Source organism: Scardinius erythrophthalmus (assembly GCF_964197995.2).
Source record: "Scardinius erythrophthalmus genome assembly, chromosome: 10".
NCBI lineage: Eukaryota > Metazoa > Chordata > Actinopteri > Cypriniformes > Leuciscidae > Scardinius > Scardinius erythrophthalmus.
In genome coordinates this window covers 46,230,392-46,255,298 of record NC_138230.1, presented here as the reverse complement: position 1 = coordinate 46,255,298, position 24,907 = coordinate 46,230,392, and the positions used below count along the sequence as shown (strand labels likewise).

At 43.6% G+C, this 24,907-nt stretch overlaps 1 protein-coding gene across 1 annotated transcript in view; it reads right to left on the bottom strand.

The window, feature by feature from the left end:
- Window positions 1-13,156: 13,156 nt before the first annotated feature.
- The window catches only part of btr30 (bloodthirsty-related gene family, member 30), a 15,404-nt gene continuing 3,653 nt past the window's right edge, over window positions 13,157-24,907 (bottom strand). The window contains exons 3-10 of the mRNA XM_081376481.1: window positions 24,460-24,555; window positions 20,798-21,031; window positions 20,018-20,183; window positions 19,546-19,617; window positions 19,440-19,460; window positions 18,792-18,818; window positions 18,430-18,605; window positions 13,157-14,388 (exon numbers count right to left, since the gene is read on the bottom strand). Coding sequence (XP_081232607.1) covers window positions 14,029-14,388; window positions 18,430-18,605; window positions 18,792-18,818; window positions 19,440-19,460; window positions 19,546-19,617; window positions 20,018-20,183; window positions 20,798-21,031; window positions 24,460-24,555 — 1,152 coding nt within the window. The 3' untranslated portion in view covers window positions 13,157-14,028. The remainder of the gene's footprint in view (window positions 14,389-18,429; window positions 18,606-18,791; window positions 18,819-19,439; window positions 19,461-19,545; window positions 19,618-20,017; window positions 20,184-20,797; window positions 21,032-24,459; window positions 24,556-24,907) is intronic.

Genomic DNA, 24,907 nt, shown 5'->3' with positions numbered 1-24,907 from the left:
AAAATTTCTTCATCCTCGGTGCCACGGTTCAGGTAGTTATTTAGGAAAAACTGCATTTTTTGGGGTTTGGGGGGGCCCAGCGCGGGGGGGGAGTGGCCCCCGGGGACCAAACGAAATTTTTCCGTAGAAGTCTAGTGGGGCTACATGCCCACCAAATTTCATGTTCCCCGGTGTTTCGGTGTCCCTGGTATCGTTGACGAAAAATTTACGGGGGCCCCAGCGCGGGGGGGAAGTGGCCTCCGGGGACCAAACGAAATTTTTCCGTAAAAGTCTAGTAGACCAACATACCATAAAAATTTCTTCATCCTCGGTGCCACGGTTCAGGTAGTTATTTAGGAAAAACTGCATTTTTTTGGTTTTGGGGGGGGGGGGGCAGCGCGGGGGGGGAGTGGCCCCCGGGGACCAAACGGAATTTTTCCGTAGAAGTCTAGTGGGGCTACATGCCCACCAAATTTCATGTTCCCCGGTGCTTCGGTGTCCCTGGTATCGTTGACGAAAAATTTACGGGGGCCCCAGCGCGGGGGGGGGGGGTGGCCCCCGGGGACCAAACGAAATTTTTCTGTAAAAGTCTAGTAGACAAACATACCATAAAAATTTCTTCATCCTCGGTGCCACGGTTCAGGTAGTTATTTAGGAAAAACTGCATTTTTTTTGGGTTAAGGGGGGCCCAGCGCGGGGGGGGGAGTGGCCCCCGGGGACCAAACGAAATAAATCCGTAGAAGTCTAGTGGGGCTACATGCCCACCAAATTTCATGTTCCCCGGTGCTTCGGTGTCCCTGGTATCGTTGACGAAAAATTTACGGGGGCCCCAGCGCGGGGGGGGAAGTGGCCCCCGGGGACCAAACGAAATTTTTCCGTAAAAGTCTAGTAGACCAACATACCATAAAAATTTCTTCATCCTCGGTGCCACGGTTCAGGTAGTTATTTAGGAAAAACTGCATTTTTTGGGGTTTGGGGGGGCCCAGCGCGGGGGGGAGTGGCCCCCGGGGCCCAAACGAAATTTTTCCTTAGAAGTCAAATGGGGCTACATGCCCACCAAATTTCATGTTCCCCGGTGCTTCGGTGTCCCTGGTATCGTTGACGAAAAATTTACGGGGGCCCCAGCGCGGGGGGGGAAGTGGCCCCCGGGGACCAAACGAAATTTTTCCGTAAAAGTCTAGTAGACCAACATACCATAAAAATTTCTTCATCCTCGGTGCCACGGTTCAGGTAGTTATTTAGGAAAAACTACATTTTTTGGGGTTTGGGGGGGCCCAGCGCGGGGGGGGAGTGGCCCCCGGGGACCAAACGAAATTTTTCCGTAGAAGTCTAGTGGGGCTACATGCCCACCAAATTTCATGTTCCCCGGTGTTTCGGTGTCCCTGGTATCGTTGACGAAAAATTTAAGGGGGCCCCAGCGCGGGGGGGGAAGTGGCCCCCGGGGACCAAACGAAATTTTTTCGTAAAAGTCTAGTAGACCAACATACCATAAAAATTTCTTCATCCTCGGTGCCACGGTTCAGGTAGTTATTTAGGAAAAACTGCATTTTTTGGGGTTTGGGGGGGCCCAGCGCGGGGGGGGAGTGGCCCCCGGGGACCAAACGAAATTTTTCCGTAGAAGTCTAGTGGGGCTACATGCCCACCAAATTTCATGTTCCCCGGTGCTTCGGTGTCCCTGGTATCGTTGACGAAAAATTCAGTAAGGTGACGAAAAAAAAAAAAAAAAAAACTTTGACAATCCCTATATGACCGCTTTCGCTAGCTACGCTAGCGGCGGTCATAATAATCTTCCTAATCAGTTTCATCATCTCAGCATCTCAGATAGCTTAGAAGAACTAGATATTACAACAGAAACGTTTAACTCTCTCTTTTCCAGCACTTTAGACACAGTTGCTCCGTTGCGCTTAAAGAAGATTAAAGAAAATAGTCCAACGCCGTGGTACAACGAGCACACTCGGGCCCTTAAGAGAGCAGCCAGAAAAATGGAGCGCAACTGGAAGAAAACAAAACTAGAGGTATTTCGCATTTCATGGAAAGAGAGCTCAATTACTTACAGAGAGGCTTTAAAAGCTGCTAGATCTGCTTATTTTTCAACCCTATTAGAAGAAAATAAACATAATCCTAGGTATTTATTTGAAACGGTGGCTAAACTAACGAAAAATAAAGCTTCAAGCACCGAAGTTTCCAAGCAACACAGCAGTAATGACTTTATGAACTTCTTCACTTATAAGATTGATAATATCAGGGACAAAATTATAACTATGCAACCGTCTACTACAGTATCGCATCAGGCAGTGCATTGTAGTCTCCCTGAGGAAAAATTTGATTCATTCGTTGCTATAGGAGAGGAAGAATTTACTAAACTCATTAAATCATCTAAATCTACAACATGTATGTTAGACCCTATACCGACTAAGCTACTGAAAGAAATACTTCCAGAGGTCATAGATCCTCTTCTTAATATCATTAATTCGTCTTTGTCTCTAGGATACGTACCAAAAAACTTTAAGCTGGCTTTGATTAAACCGCTTGTTAAAAAAACGCAACTTGATCCTTCAGAATTAGTCAATTACAGGCCGATCTCGAATCTACCTTTTCTGTCAAAGATATTAGAAAAGGCAGTATCCTCACAACTGTGTTCCTTTCTTGAAAGAAATGATATCTGCGAGGATTTCCAGTCCGGATTTAGACCGTACCATAGTACCGAAACAGCTCTCGTTAGAGTCACAAATGATTTGCTCTTATCATCCGATCGTGGTTGTATCTCTCTATTAGTGTTACTCGATCTTAGCGCTGCATTTGACACCATCGACCACAACGTTCTTTTAAATAGATTAGAACATTATGTTGGCATTACGGGAAATGCACTAGCGTGGTTTAAATCATACTTATCTGACCGTTATCAGTTTGTAGCAGTAAATGATGAGATGTCTCATCGATCACAAGTTCAGTATGGCGTACCACAAGGCTCAGTACTAGGACCGCTGCTGTTCACTCTGTACATGCTACCCTTAGGAGATATCATTAGGAAACATGGCATTAGCTTTCACTGTTATGCCGATGATACTCAGCTCTATATTTCTTCAAAACCTAACGAAACTTATCAATTCACAAAATTAACGGAATGCATAGCGGATATAAAAAATTGGATGACTTGTAATTTCCTACTTCTAAATTCTGAAAAAACAGAGTTTCTAATTATTGGACAAAAAACTTCCTCACGTAATAATCTAGAATACTGTCTAACACTCGATGGCTGCTCTGTTAAGTCTTCGTCGTCGGTTAGGAACCTGGGTGTGCTCTTTGATACCAATCTTTCATTTGAAAGTCACGTGTCTAGTATCTGTAAAACTGCATTTTTCCATCTTAAAAATATATCTAAATTACGTCATATGCTCTCATTGACAAATGCGGAACAATTAGTTCATGCGTTCATGACCTCAAGGCTAGATTATTGTAATGCTCTACTAGGTGGTTGCCCTGCACGCTTAATAAACAAACTACAGCTGGTTCAAAACGCAGCAGCTCGAGTTCTTACCAGAACCAGGAAGTATGACCATATTAGCCCGGTTCTGTCAAAACTGCACTGGCTCCCTATTAAACATCGCATAAATTTTAAAATATTGCTGATTACTTACAAAGCACTGAATGGTTTAGCTCCGCAGTACTTGAGCGAGCTCTTGACACATTATAGTCCGTCACGTCTATTGCGATCTCAAAATTCCGGCCAGTTGATTATACCTAGAATATCAAAATCCACTGCTGGCGGTAGATCCTTTTCCTATTTAGCACCAAAACTCTGGAACAGTCTTCCTACCATTGTCCGGGAAGCAGACACACTCTGTCAGTTCAAAGCCAGATTAAAGACACATCTCTTTGACCTAGCTTTCACATAATACATTATAGACTTCTATAATTTAATGTTATGCTGCATAGATTAGGTCAGCCGGAACCGGGAACACTTCCCAAAAATCCTGATGTACTCGTTACATCATGAGAAGAATGGCATCTACGCTAATTTTAGTGTCTGTGTTTATCCCAAGGTTTTTCCTGCAGCCTGCCGGATCCAGGCCGTATCCAGGTCTGACGAAGGACCTTCACCTGGACCGATGACAACGCAGTGCTGAAGTGCCAACTAGTCTCTCCCTATGGAGGATCCCACTACCACTCTACAGATAAGGCGTTGTCGGGAAAATTCGTCTCACGGTCCTACCCCAAAGCAACAAATAAAATAAAATTCCTTATCAAAATTTATAAGGAAAGACAAGTATTTTGTTTAGGCTTGGCTTGTAGGGAATTCCAAACCTGCGTATATTCAAACGCACATAACTATAGAACCCATTCTAAATGCGCATGTGACCGCCATCAGCGTTTCTCACAGGTTCGCGTTTAAAGTCTGTGTAGAGAGAATGGTGTCGTCTTAGCGGCCCCTAATTTAATAACAAATGATCACTGCGACGGAACCAAATCAATTAAAACTAACTTTAGATGGAAATAACTTAACTCTGCTGTAAAGCCGAAACAATCTCTGTTACCTTAAATTATACGCTTATCTCTGTAAAGCTGCTTTGAGACAATCTACATTGTTAAAAGCGCTATATAAATGAAGATGACTTGACTTGACTACAAATGTGTGTGCGCTGCTCAAGCACTCCCGTGCGCTCGTTATCACATAACTAATACGCCGATAAGGCATCGGATAAATGTTTTAATCAACATATGACAAGCAACTCCCTTTCCCGAATGAATAAACATCGTTGACAAATACAACAGGATGACTCGAACACGCGTGAGCGCTGTGCTCGATTGTAGCTATTGACAATAATATTTCTGAGGTAAAATAAACTGAATCACGCTCTGACACTCTATGAAAAACGTCTACAATGACATTAAATATTTCTACTTACATAGTTATGAACGCACAGCAATACCACACAAGGGAAAAGACTTTTAGAAAGAAAATAAACAATGCCAGGAAACTCCGTATAACTTTGTACTGGATGCTGCCGAATGAAACTTTCTGCGCATGCATCAGGCAAGTCTGAACAAGTTCGACTCGCGCATGCGTGAGGCGGGGAATTTTGTACAATGGGTTCTATAGTTATGTGCGTTAGAATATACGCAGGTTTGGAATTCCCTACAAGCCAAGCCTAAACAAAATACTTGTCTTTCCTTATAAATTTTGATAAGGAATTTTATTTTATTTGTTGCTTTGGGGTAGGACCGCGAGACGAATTTTCCCGACAACGCCTTATCTGTAGAGTGGTAGTGGGAGACACTAGTTGGCACTTCAGCACTGCGTTGTCATCGGTCCAGGCGAAGGTCCTTCATCAGATCTGGATACGGCCTGGATCCGGCAGGCTGCAGGAAAAACCTTGGGATAAACACAGACACTAAAATTAGCGTAGATGCCATTCTTCTCATGATGTAACGAGTACATCAGGATTTTTGGGAAGTGTTCCCGGTTCCGGCTGACCTAATCTATGCAGCCTAACATTAAATTATAGAAGTTTATAATGTATTATGTGAAAGCTAGGTCAAAGAGATGTGTCTTTAATCTGGCTTTGAACTGACAGAGTGTGTCTGCTTCCCGGACAATGGTAGGAAGACTGTTCCAGAGTTTTGGTGCTAAATAGGAAAAGGATCTACCGCCAGCAGTGGATTTTGATATTCTAGGTATAATCAACTGGCCGGAATTTTGAGATCGTAATAGACGTGACGGACTATAATGCGTTAAGAGCTCGCTCAAGTACTGCGGAGCTAACCCATTTAGTGCTTTGTAAGTAATCAGCAATATTTTAAAATTTATGCGATGTTTAATAGGGAGCCAATGCAGTTTTGACAGAACTGGGCTAATATGGTCATACATCCTGGTTCTGGTAAGAACTCGAGCTGCTGCGTTTTGAACCAGCTGTAGTTTGTTTATTAAGCGTGCAGGGCAACCACCCAGTAGAGCATTACAATAATCTAGCCTTGAGGTCATGAACGCATGAACTAATTGTTCCGCATTTGTCAATGAGAGCATATGGCGTAATTTAGATATATTTTTAAGATGGAAAAATGCAGTTTTACAGATACTAGACACGTGACTTTCAAATGAAAGATTGGTATCAAAGAGCACACCCAGGTTCCTAACCGACGACGAAGACTTAAAAGAGCAGCCATCAAGTGTTAGACAGTATTCTAGGTTATTACGTGAGGAAGTTTTTTGTCCAATAATTAGAAACTCTGTTTTTTCAGAATTTAGAAGTAGGAAATTACAAGTCATCCAATTTTTTATATCCGCTATGCATTCCGTTAATTTTGTGAATTGATAAGTTTCGTTAGGTTTTGAAGAAATATAGAGCTGAGTATCATCGGCATAACAGTGAAAGCTAATGCCATGTTTCCTAATGATATCTCCTAAGGGTAGCATGTACAGAGTGAACAGCAGCGGTCCTAGTACTGAGCCTTGTGGTACGCCATACTGAACTTGTGATCGATGAGACATCTCATCATTTACTGCTACAAACTGATAACGGTCAGATAAGTATGATTTAAACCACGCTAGTGCATTTCCCGTAATGCCAACATAATGTTCTAATCTATTTAAAAGAACGTTGTGGTCGATGGTGTCAAATGCAGCGCTAAGATCGAGTAACACTAATAGAGAGATACAACCACGATCGGATGATAAGAGCAAATCATTTGTGACTCTAACGAGAGCTGTTTCGGTACTATGGTACGGTCTAAATCCGGACTGGAAATCCTCGCAGATATCATTTCTTTCAAGAAAGGAACACAGTTGTGAGGATACTGCCTTTTCTAATATCTTTGACAGAAAAGGTAGATTCGAGATCGGCCTGTAATTGACTAATTCTGAAGGATCAAGTTGCGTTTTTTTAACAAGCGGTTTAATCAAAGCCAGCTTAAAGTTTTTTGGTACGTATCCTAGAGACAAAGACGAATTAATGATATTAAGAAGAGGATCTATGACCTCTGGAAGTATTTCTTTCAGTAGCTTAGTCGGTATAGGGTCTAACATACATGTTGTAGATTTAGATGATTTAATGAGTTTAGTAAATTCTTCCTCTCCTATAGCAACGAATGAATCAAATTTTTCCTCAGGGAGACTACAATGCACTGCCTGATGCGATACTGTAGTAGACGGTTGCATAGTTATAATTTTGTCCCTGATATTATCAATCTTATAAGTGAAGAAGTTCATAAAGTCATTACTGCTGTGTTGCTTGGAAACTTCGGTGCTTGAAGCTTTATTTTTCGTTAGTTTAGCCACCGTTTCAAATAAATACCTAGGATTATGTTTATTTTCTTCTAATAGGGTTGAAAAATAAGCAGATCTAGCAGCTTTTAAAGCCTCTCTGTAAGTAATTGAGCTCTCTTTCCATGAAATGCGAAATACCTCTAGTTTTGTTTTCTTCCAGTTGCGCTCCATTTTTCTGGCTGCTCTCTTAAGGGCCCGAGTGTGCTCGTTGTACCACGGCGTTGGACTATTTTCTTTAATCTTCTTTAAGCGCAACGGAGCAACTGTGTCTAAAGTGCTGGAAAAGAGAGAGTTAAAAGTTTCTTTCGCAATATCAAGGTCTTCTAAGCCATCTGGGATGCTGAGATGGTGAAACTGATTAGAAAGATTATTAATAAAGCAATCTTTAGTGGCAGAAGTGATAGTTCTAACATATTTGAAACACGGAGTCGGCTTTGCAGCCTTGGCTAAATGATGATCTGAGATGTCATCGCTCTGCTGCAGAATTTCAACGGCACCAACATTGATTCCATGTGATAATATTAGGTCTAGAGTATGATTACGACAATGAGTTGGTCCTGACACATGCTAGTCCCAATACTTCTTTTTCGCTATCTACATGTATATTAAAATCACCAACAATTATGACTTTATCTGCAGCCAGTGCTAACTCTGATAGAAAGTCCGCAAATTCTTTGATAAAGTCTATATGGTGCCCTGGTGGCCTGTATACAGTAGCCAGCACAGATCTCAAACATGATTTATCATTTACACTATATATTGCTATATTAAGCACTTCAAAAGAATTATTTTTGAAACTAGACTTCTTAGTAATTCTGAAAATATGACTAAATTACAGCAACACCTCCCCCTTTGCGTTTCAGACGAGGCTCATGTTTATAACAGTAATCTTGCGGGGTGGACTCATTTAAAGTAATGTAATCGTTTGGTTTTAGCCAGGTTTCTGTCAAACACAGCACATCTAGGTTATTATCTGTAATCATATCATTAACAACGAGTGCTTTTGAAGTAAGGGATCTAATATTCAGCAACCCAAGCTTTAGCATTTGCTCATCTGTATTATATATGTTTTTTATTTGTTGAACATCAATTACATTTTTACCCTTGAATGGGTTTGGAAGTTTTTTGTATGTCCTAGTTCGGGGAACAGACACAGTCTCTATATGATGATAGCTAGGTGAAAGAGGCTCTATGTGATGGGATTTATCTGACCTTGGTGACGCGAGGCCGCTAGCAGACGGTCGGTTTAGCCAATCTGTCTGCTTCCTGACCTGAGCCCCAGACTGTCATGTTTGAGCTCTAAGACTATGAGCCATATTACTAGAGAGAAGAGCACACTCGTTCTGAAACACACTTTCACACACTCGTTCTGAAACACACTCGTGAAACACACTTTCACACACTCGTTCTGAAACACACTCCTGAAACACACTTGTGAAACACACTTTCACACACTCGTTCTGAAACACACTTTCACACTCGTTCTGAAACACACTTTCACACACTAGTTCTGAAACACACTCCTGAACCACACTTGTGAAACACACTTTCACACACTCGTTCTGAAACACACTTTCACACACTCGTTCTGAAACACTCCTGAAACACACTTGTGAAACACTTTCACACACTCGTTCAGAAACACACTTTCACACACTCGTTCTGAAACACTTTCACACTCTCGTTCTGAAACACACTCCTGAAACACACTTGTGAAACACACTTTCACACACTCATTCTGAAACACTTTCACACACTCGTTTTTTTTTTGTTTTTTTTTCTCGCCTATCGTGCGTCTACTCTACACCCGTACCCGTAAAAAGACGGATTATATCCAAGACTTAAGCCATAAATTAGTATTAATATTGATAGCATCACTGGTAGCGTCGTTGCTAACTTAACTTACTGTCCATCTGTTAAAATGGCGAATATATCAAATGTAAGTAGTTTACCTTTTGGTGCAGGTGAGGACACATTTGAGCTGCACGCGGTGCAGTCTGAGCTGGAAGCTGTTGAGAAACAGATCCACGACCTTTTAGTGAGAAAAGCCGAGCTGATAGACTGGCGGTTAGCTCTCGAAACATCACGTGCCGAGGCACACAAATCAGAGACTAACGTTACTAACCCGATGACTCCGACCTCGTCTACTCCGTGCGTTCCTCAACATCGGTCCCGAACGTCGAGGTCGCGATCAGCCATGGTCTGGTTCACCCCGGCTCCAACATGCCATCACGAAGCCTGGATTTTTCCGCAGCGGAAGTCGCGAGTCAGGTCTAGACCAAGAAAACTCTCTCCGACCCTCCCGGTTTTCGAGATATCCACACAAAACCGTTTCTCCCCTCTTCGCGAAACAGAACGCGATGCTGTGATCATCTGCGATTCCATCGTTCGACACGTACACGCTACGTTAAATAAAAGTAAGGTGCATAATCACTGCTTTCCTGGTGCTCGCGTTTCTGAAATCGCTGCTCACGTTCCCGAGATTCTGAACGAGCGCGTCGGAACCGTTGTCCTGCACGCGGGAGGGGCCGACATCAGACTGCGCCAGACGGAGGTTCTGAAGAAAGACTTCAGGAATCTGATCGATACGGTACGCAGCACATCGCCTGATATAACGATTATTGTGTCAGGACCGCTTCCCACGTACCGACTAGGTCATGAAAAGTTTAGTAGATTATTCGCGCTAAATGAATGGTTAACGTCATGGTGCAATGAGCAGAAACTGCTCTTTGTAAATAATTGGAATCTGTTTTGGGAGCGTCCTAGGCTTTACCGTGCTGATGGCTTACACCCAAGCAGATTCGGATCGGATCTTCTGTCAGATAACATCTCCAAAATGTTAAATACCTTTTGACTAGTAACCAAAAGTTCAAATCATAGTCTCTGCTGCACCAATTTAACTGATATAAATAGTGTAGAACATTGCATAGAATGTGTGTCTCAGCTGCTCAGTGAACCCAAACAAACAGATGAACTTGAGGAATTAACTAGCACTATGAGCACCATTCTCTCTGGATCATTGGATATTGTTGCGCCCATTAGATTAAAAAAGGTCAGAGAGAAAAGTAAAGCACCATGGTACAACAATACTACGCGTGTTCTAAAGAGAGAAACCCGTAATTTAGAGCGTAAATGGAAACAAACTAACTTAGAGGTCTTTAGAATCGCATGGAAAGACAGTATGTCACGTTATAAAAAGGCCCTAAAAGCGGCCAGGGCTGAGCATCTCCGCAAACTAATAGAAAACAACCATAACAATCCTAAGTTCTTATTTAACACCGTGGCGAGACTAACAAATAAACAGATGACTCCTGAACAAAATATTCCATTACAGTTTAGTAGTAATGATTTCATGAAGTTCTTCACTGAGAAAATAGAAAACATCAGAACCACAATTGTAAACGTTCAATCCTCAATCGCGCCTTATAATTCAGCCTCAATTATCACCCCGCAAGAACAATTACAGTGCTTTACAACTATAGAACAAAAAGAGTTAAATAAACTTTTTACTTCATCTAAAACAACAACATGTTTACTAGATCCTATACCAACTAAACTATTGAAAGAAGTGTTACCTGTAGTGGAAGAGCCTCTCCTCAATATTATTAACTCGTCTTTAACTTTAGGTTATGTTCCAAAAACATTTAAACTGGCAGTTATAAAACCTCTCATTAAGAAACCACAATTAGATCCGAATAATCTAGTAAATTATAGGCCCATTTCAAATCTACCTTTTATGTCTAAAATACTAGAAAAAGTTGTGTCCGCTCAACTGGGCTCTTTCTTACAAGAAAATGACGTCTATGAAAAGTTTCAGTCTGGGTTCAGGCCGCATCATAGCACTGAAACTGCGCTCGTTAAAATCACAAATGATTTACTTTTAGCTTCTGACCAAGGCTGTATCTCAATATTAGTTTTACTTGATCTTAGTGCTGCGTTCGATACTATAGATCATACAATACTCTTAGATCGATTACAAAATTATACTGGTGTTCAAGGACAAGCATTAAGCTGGTTTAGATCGTATTTATCTGACCGCTACCATTTTGTTTATTTAAATGGAGAAAAATCGATCATAACTCCAGTAAACTATGGAGTGCCGCAGGGATCTGTGTTAGGCCCTCTATTATTCTCAATATATATGCTGCCACTTGGAAATATTATAAGGAAACATGGAATTAGTTTCCATTGTTATGCTGATGACACTCAAATCTATATTTCATCACGGCCGGATGAAAACGCTAAATTATCCAAATTGACAGAGTGTGTTAAAGATATAAAAGATTGGATGACGCGTAATTTTCTTTTATTAAATCCAGACAAGACAGAGGTACTACTTATCGGTTCAAAAAACCGCCCACAAAACCTCTCACAATACAACTTTAACATAGTAGGGTGTCCTGTTACTTCATCCTCTACAGTAAAAGAACTGGGTGTTATATTAGACTGCAACCTGTCTTTTGAAAATCATATTTCATATGTAACAAGAACAGCCTTTTTCCACCTTAGAAACATTGCTAAGCTACGTGACATGCTATCAGTTTCTGATGCAGAAAAGTTAGTTCATGCATTCATGACTTCGAGACTAGATTACTGTAATGCGTTATTAGCCGGTTGTCCTGCATCCTCAATAAACAAGCTACAGTTAGTCCAAAATGCCGCCGCTAGAGTTCTAACTAGATCAAGAAAATATGATCATATAACACCGATTTTATCATCCCTACATTGGTTACCTATAAAGTCCCGTATTAATTACAAGGTATTGCTACTGACTTATAAAGCCCTAAACGGCTTAGCTCCAGTCTATTTAACGGATCTTCTATCGCCCTATAATCCATCGCGCTCTTTAAGATCACTAAATTCGAGGCTTTTGGTCATACCTAGGATATCCAGATCCACCAAAGGAGGGAGAGCATTTTCACATTTAGCACCAAAACTCTGGAATAGTCTTCCGGATACTGTTCGTTGCTCAGACTCGCTCTCCCAGTTTAAAACTAGATTAAAGACGCATCTCTTCAGCCAGGCATTCATATAATACTTTTAATCTTACAGTTAAATCCGACCTCTAGCATATAAACGCCAGAGGAGAACTGGCCCCCGACTGAGCCCGGGTTCTCCCAAGGTTTTTTTTTTTCTCCATTAGGTCACCTGATGGAGTTTTTCGGTTCCTTGCCACTGTTGCCTTTGGCTTGCTCAGTTGGGGATATTTAATTTAATTAATCAATCAACGATACTATTGATCAGCATTACCAAACGTAGATGTTCCACTAGAAACAAACATTGATGTATTGTTCTAATTTATTGCTGTGAAGCTGCTTTGATACAGCCTGTGTTGTGAAAAGCGCTATATAAATAAACTTGACTTGACTTGACTCGTTCTGAAACACACTTTCACACACTCGTTCTGAAACACTCCTGAAACACACTTGTGAGACACACTTTCACACACTCGTTCTGAAACACACTTTCACACACTCGTTCTGAAACACACTTTCACACACTCGTTCTGAAACACACTCCTGAAACACACTTTCACACACTCGTTCTGAAACACACTTTCACACACTCGTTCTGAAACACACTTTCACACACTCGTTCTGAAACACACTCCTGAAACACACTTGTGAAACACACTTTCACACACTCGTTCTGAAACACACTCCTGAAACACACTTGTGAAACACACTCGTTCTGAAACACACTCGTGTTCGAGATCAGCCATCGTCTGAATAAACTCCTGAATGCCAATCATCATCGCAGAAATTGAATATGTACAAACCGTTCCAGAACCGTGATCGTCTTCATCCAGGAGCTCTAACGCATTTCATTCTCCGCAGATTTTCAGGGTTACTGTAACATTTGTTCATAAGCTCATGAAGCTTTTATCATTTATTTATGTCATTTATTTATTTTAAGTTCAACTTTGGGGAAAATTGTTAATTAAAATGTCATGAATTTCTCTTGTGCCACTTCTACAAATATTCATATCTTTCACCAAAAATGCATTAAATTGAATACAAGACAAGTACAAAAGAAGACAGTGATACTATTACAGATGTTTGTATTGTATTGTTCATCAGAGTGTGTGTGTTATGATCCATCTCTCCCGCTGTAGTGAACTTCTCATGGAAACTAACTATTAGACTGTTCCCACAAGACCTCACACACACACACACACACACACACACAATAATCATTTATCATGAACTCTTTCATTCTTTGGCCCGTTGTACGCTGCTTTTGTGTGTGTGTGTGTGTGTGTGTGTGTGTGTGTGAGGTCTTTTCACTGCTGTTCAGAAAAAGATGTTTCTCTAACTGGAGGAATCTAGTGCATCATGATGACCTCTCTCTCTCTCACACACACACACACACACACACAAACACACTCTCTCACGTTTTTCTCTCACACACACACTCTCTCTCTCTCTCTCTCTCTCTCTCTCTTTCTCTCTCGACATACATAATTACAGTTTGCTTTCTTTCTTCAAAAATGACTTTTTGTAATAACTTATAGATTGGTTGTATTTTTGTTCAGATTAAACCTGCATTATTGAAGGAAGCATCAATTTCTTTCTAACACATAAGAATGTCTCAGTGATCCCAACCTTTGAGCTGTGGCTCCTGAGAATGAGAGAGAGTAGAATTTACCATCGCTTAATTTAAACTTCATATTTCACTTAATTTCACTTCATAGTGCCTGCATTCCCTAAACCTTGAGCTATAAATAAAGCAGAAGTCTGATATGTTCCTGTATTATTGAGTGGCTTTCAGTGCCCTGGTTCTCCTCACTCCGGGACGCTGGGAACCGGACTCTTCAACACCAGCGGAACGTCTTTATCTGCGGTTCCGAAGAGCGGGAACATCTTCTCCGGGAACTGGGCCGTGAAGGAGTGCAGCTCGGACCCGGTCTTGGCGTTGTAGAAGATCAGGTGACCCTCCTCCAGGTCCAGGTACAGCCCGACGCGCCGCAGGTGTCCGGTGACGCGCACCTTCGCTAGCGGCGGCGTGGTTAGCGCGCGTAAGTGGCTCCCGCTCCACCACAGCGCATAGTATCCGCTGGCGGGCGTCATGTCGAACAGACCCTTCCTCTGTGCAGACTCACACACCACTCCCAGCTTCCAGTCCTTGTTCTCGCCCACGCTCACCTGAGGAGAGAGAGGACAGGTTTTCACCAGTTCACACTAACATATAATTAGATAGGGTAAAGGTTATGCGTATTTGGCGTGCTGTATGAGGGATTTGGCCCGAACACAGAGAACTCCCCCATCCCAAACTGCTGTATATATTCCTCCTGTTCACTGAGTTGACTGGATGAGCTCCTCCCATAACGATTAGATTAATTATCTGAACTTTGTTACTAAAACATCATATGGTGCGTTCAAGTCATCTCGTAAAGATCGTATTTACGAGTTGAATGCACATGAACACCACCATAATGTCGTAAATATGAGTGGGAAGCTCTGGATTTTCTTTGAGCCCTGATCTTCACGAGTCAGTGAGAAACATGGTGGAATACCAGAATACTTAAAGGTATTTAGCAGTGATATTATCTGGCTGTTCTATTTACATTGAAGTAAGATACAGTGGGGAGAACAAGTATTTGATACACTGTCGATTTTGCAGGTTTTCCCACTTACAAAGCATGTCTGTAATTTTTATCATAGGAACTCTTCAACTGTGAGAGACGGAATCTAAAACAAAAATCCAGAAAATCACATTGTATGATTTTTAAGTAATTAATTTGCATTTTATTGCATGACATAAGTATTTGATACATCAGAAAAGCAGAACTTAATATTTGGTACAGAAACCTTTGTTTGCAGTGACAGAGATCATACGTTTCCTGTAGTTCTTGACCAGGTTTGCACACACTGCAGGGATTCTGGACCACTCCTCCATACAGACCTTCTCCAGATCCTTCAGGTTTTGGGCTGTCGCTGGGCAATACGGACTTTCAGCTCCTCCACAGATGTTCTATTGGGTTCAGGTCTGGAGACTGGCTAGGCCACTCCAGGACCTTGAGATGCTTCTTACGGAGCCACTCCTTAGTTGCCCTGGCTGTGTGTTTCGGGTCGTTGTCATGCTGGAAGACCCAGCCACGACCCATCTTCAATGCTCTTTCTGAGGGAAAGAGGTTGTTGGCCAAGTTCTCGAGGATACATGGCCCCATCCATCCTCCCCTCAATACGGTGCAGTCGTCCTGTCCCCTTTGCAGAAGAGTATCCCCAAAGAATGATGTTTCCACCTCCATGCTTCACGGTTGGGATGGTGTTTTTGGGTTTGTACTCATCCTTCTTCCTCCAAACACGGCGAGTGGAGTTTAGACCAAAAAGCTCTATTTCTGTCTCATCAGACCACATGACCTTCTCCCATTCCTCCTCTGGATCATCCAGATGGTCATTGGCAAACTTCAGACGGGCCTGGACATGCACTGGCTTGAGCAGGGGGACCTTGCGTGCGCTGCAGGATTTTAATCCATGACGGCGTAGTGTGTTACTAATGGTTTTCTTTGAGACTGTGGTCCAGCTCTCTTCAGGTCATTGACCAGGTCCTGCCGTGTAGTTCTGGGCTGATCCCTCACCTTCCTCATGATCATTGATGCCCAACGATGTGAGATCTTGCATGGTGCCCTAGACCGAGGGAGATTGACCGTCATCTTGAACTTCTTCCATTTTCTAATAATTGCTCCAACAGTTGTTGCCTTCTCACCAAGCGGCGTGCCTATTGTCCTGTAGCCCATCCCAGCCTTGTGCAGGTCTACAGTTTTATCCCTGATGTCCTTACACAGCTCTCTGGTCTTGGCCATTGTGGAGAGGTTGGAGTCTGTTTGATTGAGTGTGTGGACAGGTGTCTTTTATACAGGTAACGAGTTCAAACAGGTGCAGTTAATACAGGTAATGAGTGGAGAACAGGAGGGCTTCTTAAAGAAAAACTAACAGGTCTGTGAGAGCCGGAATTCTTACTGGTTGGTAGGTGATCAAATACTTATGTCATGCAATAAAATGCAAATTAATTATTTAAAAATCATACAATGTGATTTTCTGGAATTTTGTTTTAGATTCCATCTCTCACAGTTGAAGAGTTCCTATAATAAAAAATTACAGACTTCTACATGCTTTGTAAGTGGGAAAACCTGCAAAATCGGCAGTGTATCAAATACTTGTTCTCCCCACTGTAGTTGCCTGCGCAGAATATGATGTCAAAATAGAAAACCAAAGTAGACCTGATGCACATTTCTTTGTTCTCTGAGCCTTGAACCTTACTGTGTTTTGTGTAATTATGACCGCCGCTAGCGTAGCTAGCGAAAGCGGTCATATAGGGATTGTCAAAGTTTTTTTTTTTTTTTTTTTCCGTCACCTTACTGAATTTTTCGTCAACGATACCAGGGACACCGAAACACCGGGGAACATGAAATTTGGTGGGCATGTAGCCCCACTAGACTTCTAAGGAAAAATTTCGTTTGGTCCCCGGGGGCCACTCCCCCCCCCCCGCGCTGGGGCCCCCGTAAATTTTTCGTCAACGATACCAGGGACACCGAAACACCGGGGAACATGAAATTTGGTGGGCATGTAGCCCCACTAGACTTCTAAGGAAAAATTTCGTTTGGTCCCCGGGGGCCACTCCCCCCCCGCGCTGGGCCCCCCCAAACCCAAAAAAATGCATTTTTTCCTAAATAACTACCTGAACCGTGGCACCGAGGATGAAGACATTTTTATGGTATGTTGGTCTACTAGACTTTTACGGAAAAATTTCGTTTGGTCCCCGGGGCCACTTCCCCCCCCCACGCTGGGGCCCCCGTAAATTTTTCGTCAACGATACCAGGGACACCGAAGCACCGGGGAACATGAAATTTGGTGGGCATGTAGCCCCACTACACTTCTACGGAAAAATTTTGTTTGGTCCCCGGGGGCCACTCCCCCCCCGCGCTGGGCCCCCTCAAACCCAAAAAAATGCAGTTTTTCCTAAATAACTACCTGAACCGTGGCACCGAGGATGAAGAAATTTTTATGGTATGTTGGTCTATTAGACTTTTACGGAAAAATTTCGTTTGGTCCCCGGGGGCCACTTCCCCCCCTGCGCTGGGGCCCCCGTAAATTTTTCGTCAACGATACCAGGGACACTGAAACACCGGGGAACATGAAATTTGGTGGGCATGTAGCCCCACTAGACTTCTACGAAAAAATTTCGTTTGGTCCCCGGGGGCCACTCCCCCCCCCCTCCCCCCCCCCCGCGCTGGGCCCCCCCAAACCCCAAAAAATGCAGTTTTTTCCTAAATAACTACCTGAACCGAGGATGAAGACATTTTTATGGTATGTTGCTCTTAAGGGCCCACATCAACCTAGCCCATAATCACTCATTTGTGATTTGCGCCCCTCCCATAAAAAATGAAAATGCAATATTATTCTGCTTTAATCGCCCCTATCTTCAGTGGAGATGTTCAGAACTGCACCATATTTCATGTGTATGATTAACTTGACATCCTCTGGGGGTATCCTCTGCTAAGTTTTGTAGAATTTCATCCATGGGGGGGTATAAAATAAATTCATTTATGTGCACATTTAGTGACTGTACACTCATCGGCCTGTAGATGGTGCTGTTGAGCGAAGGGTTGCTGGTTTAGGATGATACTGTCACACACACACATGCAGGAATACAAACAAATGCAAGCATGCACACACACTGACATCCACACGCACAGACACACACCCATACACACACATACAAATCCACATGCACAGACACAAACACACAAACACACACGCGCACACATGTACGCACACATACATACACGCACAGACACACACACACACACACACACACACAGACAGACACATACACAAACACACACACATACACACACACACACACACACACACACACACACACAGACAGACATGCACATACTATTACTTTTTTTAGGTATATACATAAACACGCAATACAGCCAAATTACTCCACGTCATTTATTTTTGTGGAAAGCCAGTGCAGGCCTGAGCGGCGGTCATATTTTGTACCGCAATGCGGTACATCTAGTTAATTAAGAGAAAGTACTCCGCCATCTTACTCTGATGAAAGTGACTTGAACGCAGATGACCTCGTAAACACGACTTCCCTGGAGGACTTGAACGCACCAATAGCGTCAGTGCTGAAACAGAACTGAGTGTGTGTGTGTGTGTGTGAAGCACCTCCCAGTAGTGGCGTCCCGACTCGTATCCGTGTTTAGCGAGCGCGCAGGACCAGACGTCGAAGCGCTGAGAGCTGTTCCTGTAGAACTGAAGTTTCTCTCCGCGCTTCAGTTGCTTACGGTCCTCAGACAGGATCAGGAACGGGTACGCGGTCGTGGGGTTCAGGGTCACGTCCTCTACACACACACACACACACACACGGGTGTTTCATCAGGACTTGCATTTCAGAAATCATTCATATATTTTTTTAAAAAGCATTGAAAGTAGAAGGAGAGGAATGACTTTGCATGCACATAATCTACAGTATATTACAGATTGTGAAGGAAATATAAAGAAAAGCAACAGGAGTCAAGAACACTCACCAAGATAACCTTTAACCTTCTTGTGCCCTAAAAGACACAAAATATTCAACATCTGATCAAAACAGAGATGGTGTGTTAGGCAAAAAAAAATCCTGCATATTTTAAACTCAACTTATGCGAATTTATCAATACTGGATCTTGAGTGAAGTGGAAATATGGATATATGACTCAGTCTTCTGTAGGGAAACGCCTCTGTGTTTATGGGTATTTTTATGATAGTCTGTCCGTGTCTCGCACTGACTGTGGCCTAATGTTAGAGAGGCGGACTCGTGGGTTCGAGTCTCAGTAGATTTAGAAGTGAATGTTTAGTTTTGTTTGAATGTTTTGAGTGAGAATTGTCAGTATTGGTCATCTGTCAGTAATCCAGTCCTCTGGCTAATCTGTTAGCGTAGGGTTTGGATCAACATTACAGAAACCAGCTTCTGTTCTGGTGACTCTATCAGCAAAACACAGACATTTCTTTAACCTTTGAATGAACCTCACAGTGTAAAACCACTGAAAGCAGATGTTTAGATTATTTACGTCCAATAATAGATGAATATTACTCAATATCATCATCTAACTGAATATCTGCTGCTCTGACCTCTGTTAAAAGAAAGTTGAGACACAAATGTATGGATGCAATAAAACACATGCATTTATACATACCCAGTTTTAATTTGCGTAGATCTGTAGAAATGAAAGAGAGAATGATGATTAGTACTCGTCCCACAGCTGTTCCAGATGTGTTTTCTGAGAGTTGTTCTTCACGTACCTTTCAGTGACCAGTCCTTTTTCCTCAGAGATCGAACGCTCACCATACTCTCACTCTCGGCTAGCGTGGACACTGAAACACACAAGTTGAGTCTCCTTCATTTATACAGCACTTTTAACAATACAGATTTGTTTCAAAGCAGCTTTACAGAGATAATTGGAGATTACAGTAACAGAGATTGCTTGGACTTTACAGCAGATCTAGAATAAAGTTATTGTCCAGCTAAAGTTAGATTTGATTGATTCACTTCCGTCGCAAAGATCATTAGTTGTTAGCTTAGGGGCCGCTAACACACACCGTTCTCACTGAGAACAAAAAACTTTTGATGTGTTCTAGACGTTCATTTACACAACAACAATGTTTGGTGCTCGAGAACGCAAACTTTGAAACAGGATCCGAGGTGCAGAAATGTTGAAAATGTTTCATCTCCGTCAGTCCTAACATTACGTTATGCGTTCGCTCAGTTTCTCACCGGAGTGTCTGTAATGCACTTCCCCGAAGCGAATGTCGTCGAGTCGCTCCCGGATCTCTCCTAGAGCTGCTTTCACGTCCCCGAGCGAGAAGCTCAGAGTCACCTCATCCTCCCCTGGCAGATCCACATCCGAGTCCGGCACCGGCCCGTGGGCTTCCTCGAAACTCTGCCATCAGAAGAACATCATCAGAAGAGTCACACCTGAGCTAGACAAGCGTGCATGAAGAAGTTATACAGAGGAACAGAGGACAGTAAACACAGCCTTCTTAATATTAAAGTAATCTTACAGATATAATATCTGAATCTGATCAAATATACAGTGAGTATTGAGTAAACGAAAATGTGCGCTTTGGCGGAAGGGTGTTACGTGAGACTGTGGAGAGTGTCAAAATAAAGGTGTATATCGATATTTTACGTGTGGAAACGATGCATTGATCCATATCGATGTATCGTTACACCCCTATTTCTAAGCAGATAGTCCCATATCTTTGTAAAGGGGTTCGGACATCTGTAATGCCATGGTGTAACTATATAAAGAGTTTTAAATGTAGATGTAAATTCTATAGTTGTGTTTAAACATAAAAACGAATAAATTATTAGGTTACTTTATTAGGTTGTGGATTTTGATTTATTTAGACATTCTCAAAGACTACTTTTTGTCAAAGTTTAGATATTTTTTTGTTTGAAATGTTGATTTGAAGTATCAGTTTTTCCATTAATTTTACTAAAAAGGATGAAGCAATGGATAAGATAAAGATAAAGACAAGATCTGGGAGTCACCTGAAGGAAGCCGATGTGGTCGTCGGAGACAGCCTGAGCCTCCAGTCGAGCCCTGCGCTCCTGCAGCTCGTCTAACTTCGACTCCAGCTGGGACACGATGCTCTGCCCTCGGCCAATCACAGCCTCTCTCCTCTGCTCGACTCCGCCCACCAGCTCCGTCCGGATGCGATGCACAGAGTGTGTGACGTCAGACAGAAGCTGTTCGAGCTCCGCCAGCTCGGCCTGAGAGTAGCTCTGAAACACACACACATCAGATGAGTGAATCTGAGTAGCTCTGAAACACACACACACATCAGATGAGTGAATCTGAGTAGCTCTGAAACACACACACACACACACATCAGATGAGTGAATCTGAGTAGCTCTGAAACACACACACATCAGATGAGTGAATCTGAGTAGCTCTGAAACACACACACACACACACACATCAGATGAGTGAATCTGAGTAGCTCTGAAACACACACAAACATCAGATGAGTGAATCTGAGTAGCTCTGAAACACACACACACATCAGATGAGTGAATCTGAGTAGCTCTGAAACACACACACATCTGCAGATGACTGAGAGTAGCTCTAAAACAAATATTTTCAGTATATTGTAGCGAGTCTAAAGACTGCTTATGTTCTGGTGTCAGGTGTGATCCAGGTGCATGTATGTTCTTTCATGTGTCATGTGTTCTGGGGCTTTGAGGCGTGGGCTGTTCTCCTGAAGAACGAGTGATGTGTGGCGGGATCTGGGGAAAAGGTTGTGAGGCTCTAGGCGCTTCGGCATGGGCTTCCGATAAATTCCCAACAGAGGAAGACTTTCTGGAATTACACAAGGCTCGTGTGAGGAAGGCTACAAGGAGGATGACTGCAGACGCCAGGCTTTCATTGCCGAGTACCGCCAAACTTTCACGAGGACAACAAACAAACATGGTGGCGCCCACGGAACCGCGCTGGTTGCCGATGTAAATGAACATGGCGGCGCCCCCACTTCCGTGGCTACGGCTACGGTGGCAGTAAAACCCCCAAATTCTCAGGTAAAGCTGATTGGGAAGCCTTTCATGCACAGTCCGAGCTGTTGGCTCATGCTGCAAACTGGCCAGAGGACCGCGACCTCTTGAATTGGCTATGTGTCTCACAGATGATGCTCTGAACTGTTTGTTACTGCTTAGCCCTGAAGATAGAAACAATTATAATGCACTTGTCGGGGCACTGAAACGGCGTTTTGGGCAATTTGAGCAGCCAGGGCTCCTGCGTTCTGTACTGAGTAATAGATGCAGGCGGCCAGGAGAGCAACTGAGAGTCCTGGCAAATGATATTGAAAATTTGACTCGACAAGCATGTGCCCACATGCCACCGTCAGTTCAAGGGGAGATTACGGGAGACCGATTCATACAGGCCCTTACCCCTCCGTAGACAGACACAACTAGCCCACCCTCAAACCCTGCAGGATGCCTTCGAGATGGCGTTGGAGAGGGAGATTGAATGGGGAACTTGCGTGAATCTGTGTCGGTGGGGTCCACTGACGTGGCTAAGCGAAAGGCCAGCCTGGGTTTCCGAGACTGAATTAATTTGAGCTGTGGCACTGCAACCTGATCAACGTCCCCGCACACGACCGAGGATTTGTTGGGGTTGTGGGCAGACTGGACATTTAGTTCATCAGTGTCCTAAGCTAGCCAGTAACCAGGGTAATGGGACGGGGTCGTGTGGTCAGGGTCCCCCGGGGAAGTGTGAATGTGGGCCAGAGGAGTCCGTGGTTGTGGAGGGACGAACATGTGTTAGTGATTTTTGTCATGTGCCAATTTTGGTAGAGGGGGCTCTGTGTTTAGCATTGGTGGATACGGGATCAACTGTGACAGTTATAAGACCAGAGGTAGTTCCGGCCAATGCCAGTCTGGAACCCATCACTGTCCGACTACGCACAGTTACGGGTGAACTGGCGCCACTGAAGGGTAAAGGCCCACACACCCCACCCCTTATCCCACACCCCTTACCCCAAACCCTTACCCCCGACCCCTTACCCCAGCCCCCAGCTGACCTCTTCCCCCGGGATGGCCACACAGTCCCCTTTAGAGACAGTCCCGGGCCTCTCCAGCAGGAATGGGCAGGAAAACGGCATTCCATTTCTGGCTCTCGAGGAGGGGGAGTGGTTGGATGCTTTGAGGGAGTTGTGGCTGAAGAATTGTGAGGGCTTGGATGAGAGTCAGCGGGGGCAGTTTTGGGATTTGTTGGTTGATTTCCAACATTGTTTCGCATTTGGGGAAGGGGCTGTGGGGCGAACACACCTGGCCCAGCACAGAATTGAGACTGGGGATGCCAAACCCATTAGGCTGCGGCCCCGGAGGCTCACTTTTGCCCGTCAGGACCAGGGGGGCAGTGTTCTGGAAAACATTGAAGCTTCCCCGGGTGCCACCATTGGCTAGCGGACCCCCACCTGCTGTTAGCATTCCATTGACTCCCATTCATTTTGGCGTCACTTTGACAGCGAATAACTTTACATCTGAGGCGTTTAAAGACTCCATTTGTCTATTGTTTATTTCTAAAGAAACACGAAAATGTATAAAAGACTCCATTACCTTGTATCTTACGTTACGGCCCCGTAGAAGCAGTTTTTGTAAAAATAGGCTAACAATTGCATCATAACCACGCGACTCTGTCGCACAGTGGAGAGATTACCGTATGGACAGGAGGAGAAGCTCGTGGGCGATCGGGGGGACGTGGAGGCAAAGTGACAAAATAATTAATCAGAATACTTAGCAAAAGTTTCTCCTGCTCCTCGCTCATGGACAGCTCCTACTCACACTCTCTGTCTCTGCAAGTTTCGGAAGGGAATGATTCAGATTTCTCTCGGCACAGCTACTAGAAGACAGACGGGTTGCTCACGTGACATCTACGTCGTCAAGCTCAGTGTGAGTCTGCGCATTACGCTCGGCCATCAGGAAGCGAGAGCTTCTAATTGACTTCACTTCTCCGTTGAATCCAATGGGGTCGTTGTGTCCAGTCTGTATACTGTCTATGGCCAGGACGCTGCTGATAAGGCCTTGTTAGACATGCAGTGAGCGGGAATTATTGAGCCGTCCGGGAGTGAGTGGGCCGCACCGGTGGTCAGGGTGCCTAAGGGGGTGCAGTGAAGGTTTTGCGTTGACTATAGACGCCTTAATGAGGTCACCAGGAAGGACTCATACCCCATCCCTCGTGTGGATGACTCACTGAACCTCGTAAGTGGTTTTTACTGGGGGCTTGTGAGGAGAGATGTCAGGGATTTTAGTTAGCGGTGTGATGGTTGTGTGATGACCAGTCCCTCGCTCCCCAGGAGGCCCAATGGAGAGAGTGGGGTGGATGTAAAGGGTAAACAGACTGTTTATGTTCTATATCAGGTATGATCTAGGTGCATGTGTTATGTGTTCTGGTTGTGTGGGGCTTTAAGGCGTGGGCTGTTCCTCTGAGAAATGAGTCTGTGCAGTGACGTGTTGACGGGATCAGGGGAAAAATGTTCCAGAAGTTTGAGGTTCGCTGGACTGTGTGAGGCACAGGTCGGCCACACAGGTGCTCGCGTTGGTAAAAGAGCATTAAAACTGCTCCATTCCTACTCCATTCACTACACTATATATATTTCATTCATCTACATAATGTAAATTGTAATTGTACGACAGACTGGAGTTTTAAAATGGACCTGCAAGTCGTGTAGTTTGTTCTTCATCTCCGTCAGCTGAGCCTGTCTGTTGTTGATACACGCCTGAAGGTCCAGCTCTGTTTTACCCAGGAGTCTCTGTGAAGAGAAAACACATTCATCTCTCAGGCCTTGTCCACACTAATATGTTCTCGTTTGAAAACACATCTTTTTTCTCTCAGTTTTGGCCTTGCGTCCACTCTGAGACTGCGTTTTTAGTAATGAAAACAAATCTTTTTGAAAACGCTCTCCAAAGTGGATAAATTTGTAAGCGCCGTTTTCGCGTTGTAGTGTGGACTGTCAAAACAATGACGTAAGTTAAATCATGTGACCATTATTGTACCAATAGATGTTCATGTTTACACTGATATTGTGCCTGTTATGTGCCATTTACTTTCACACAATTGCTAAGATATGTTACTTTACACACTCTTCATATCACAGTCCTGCA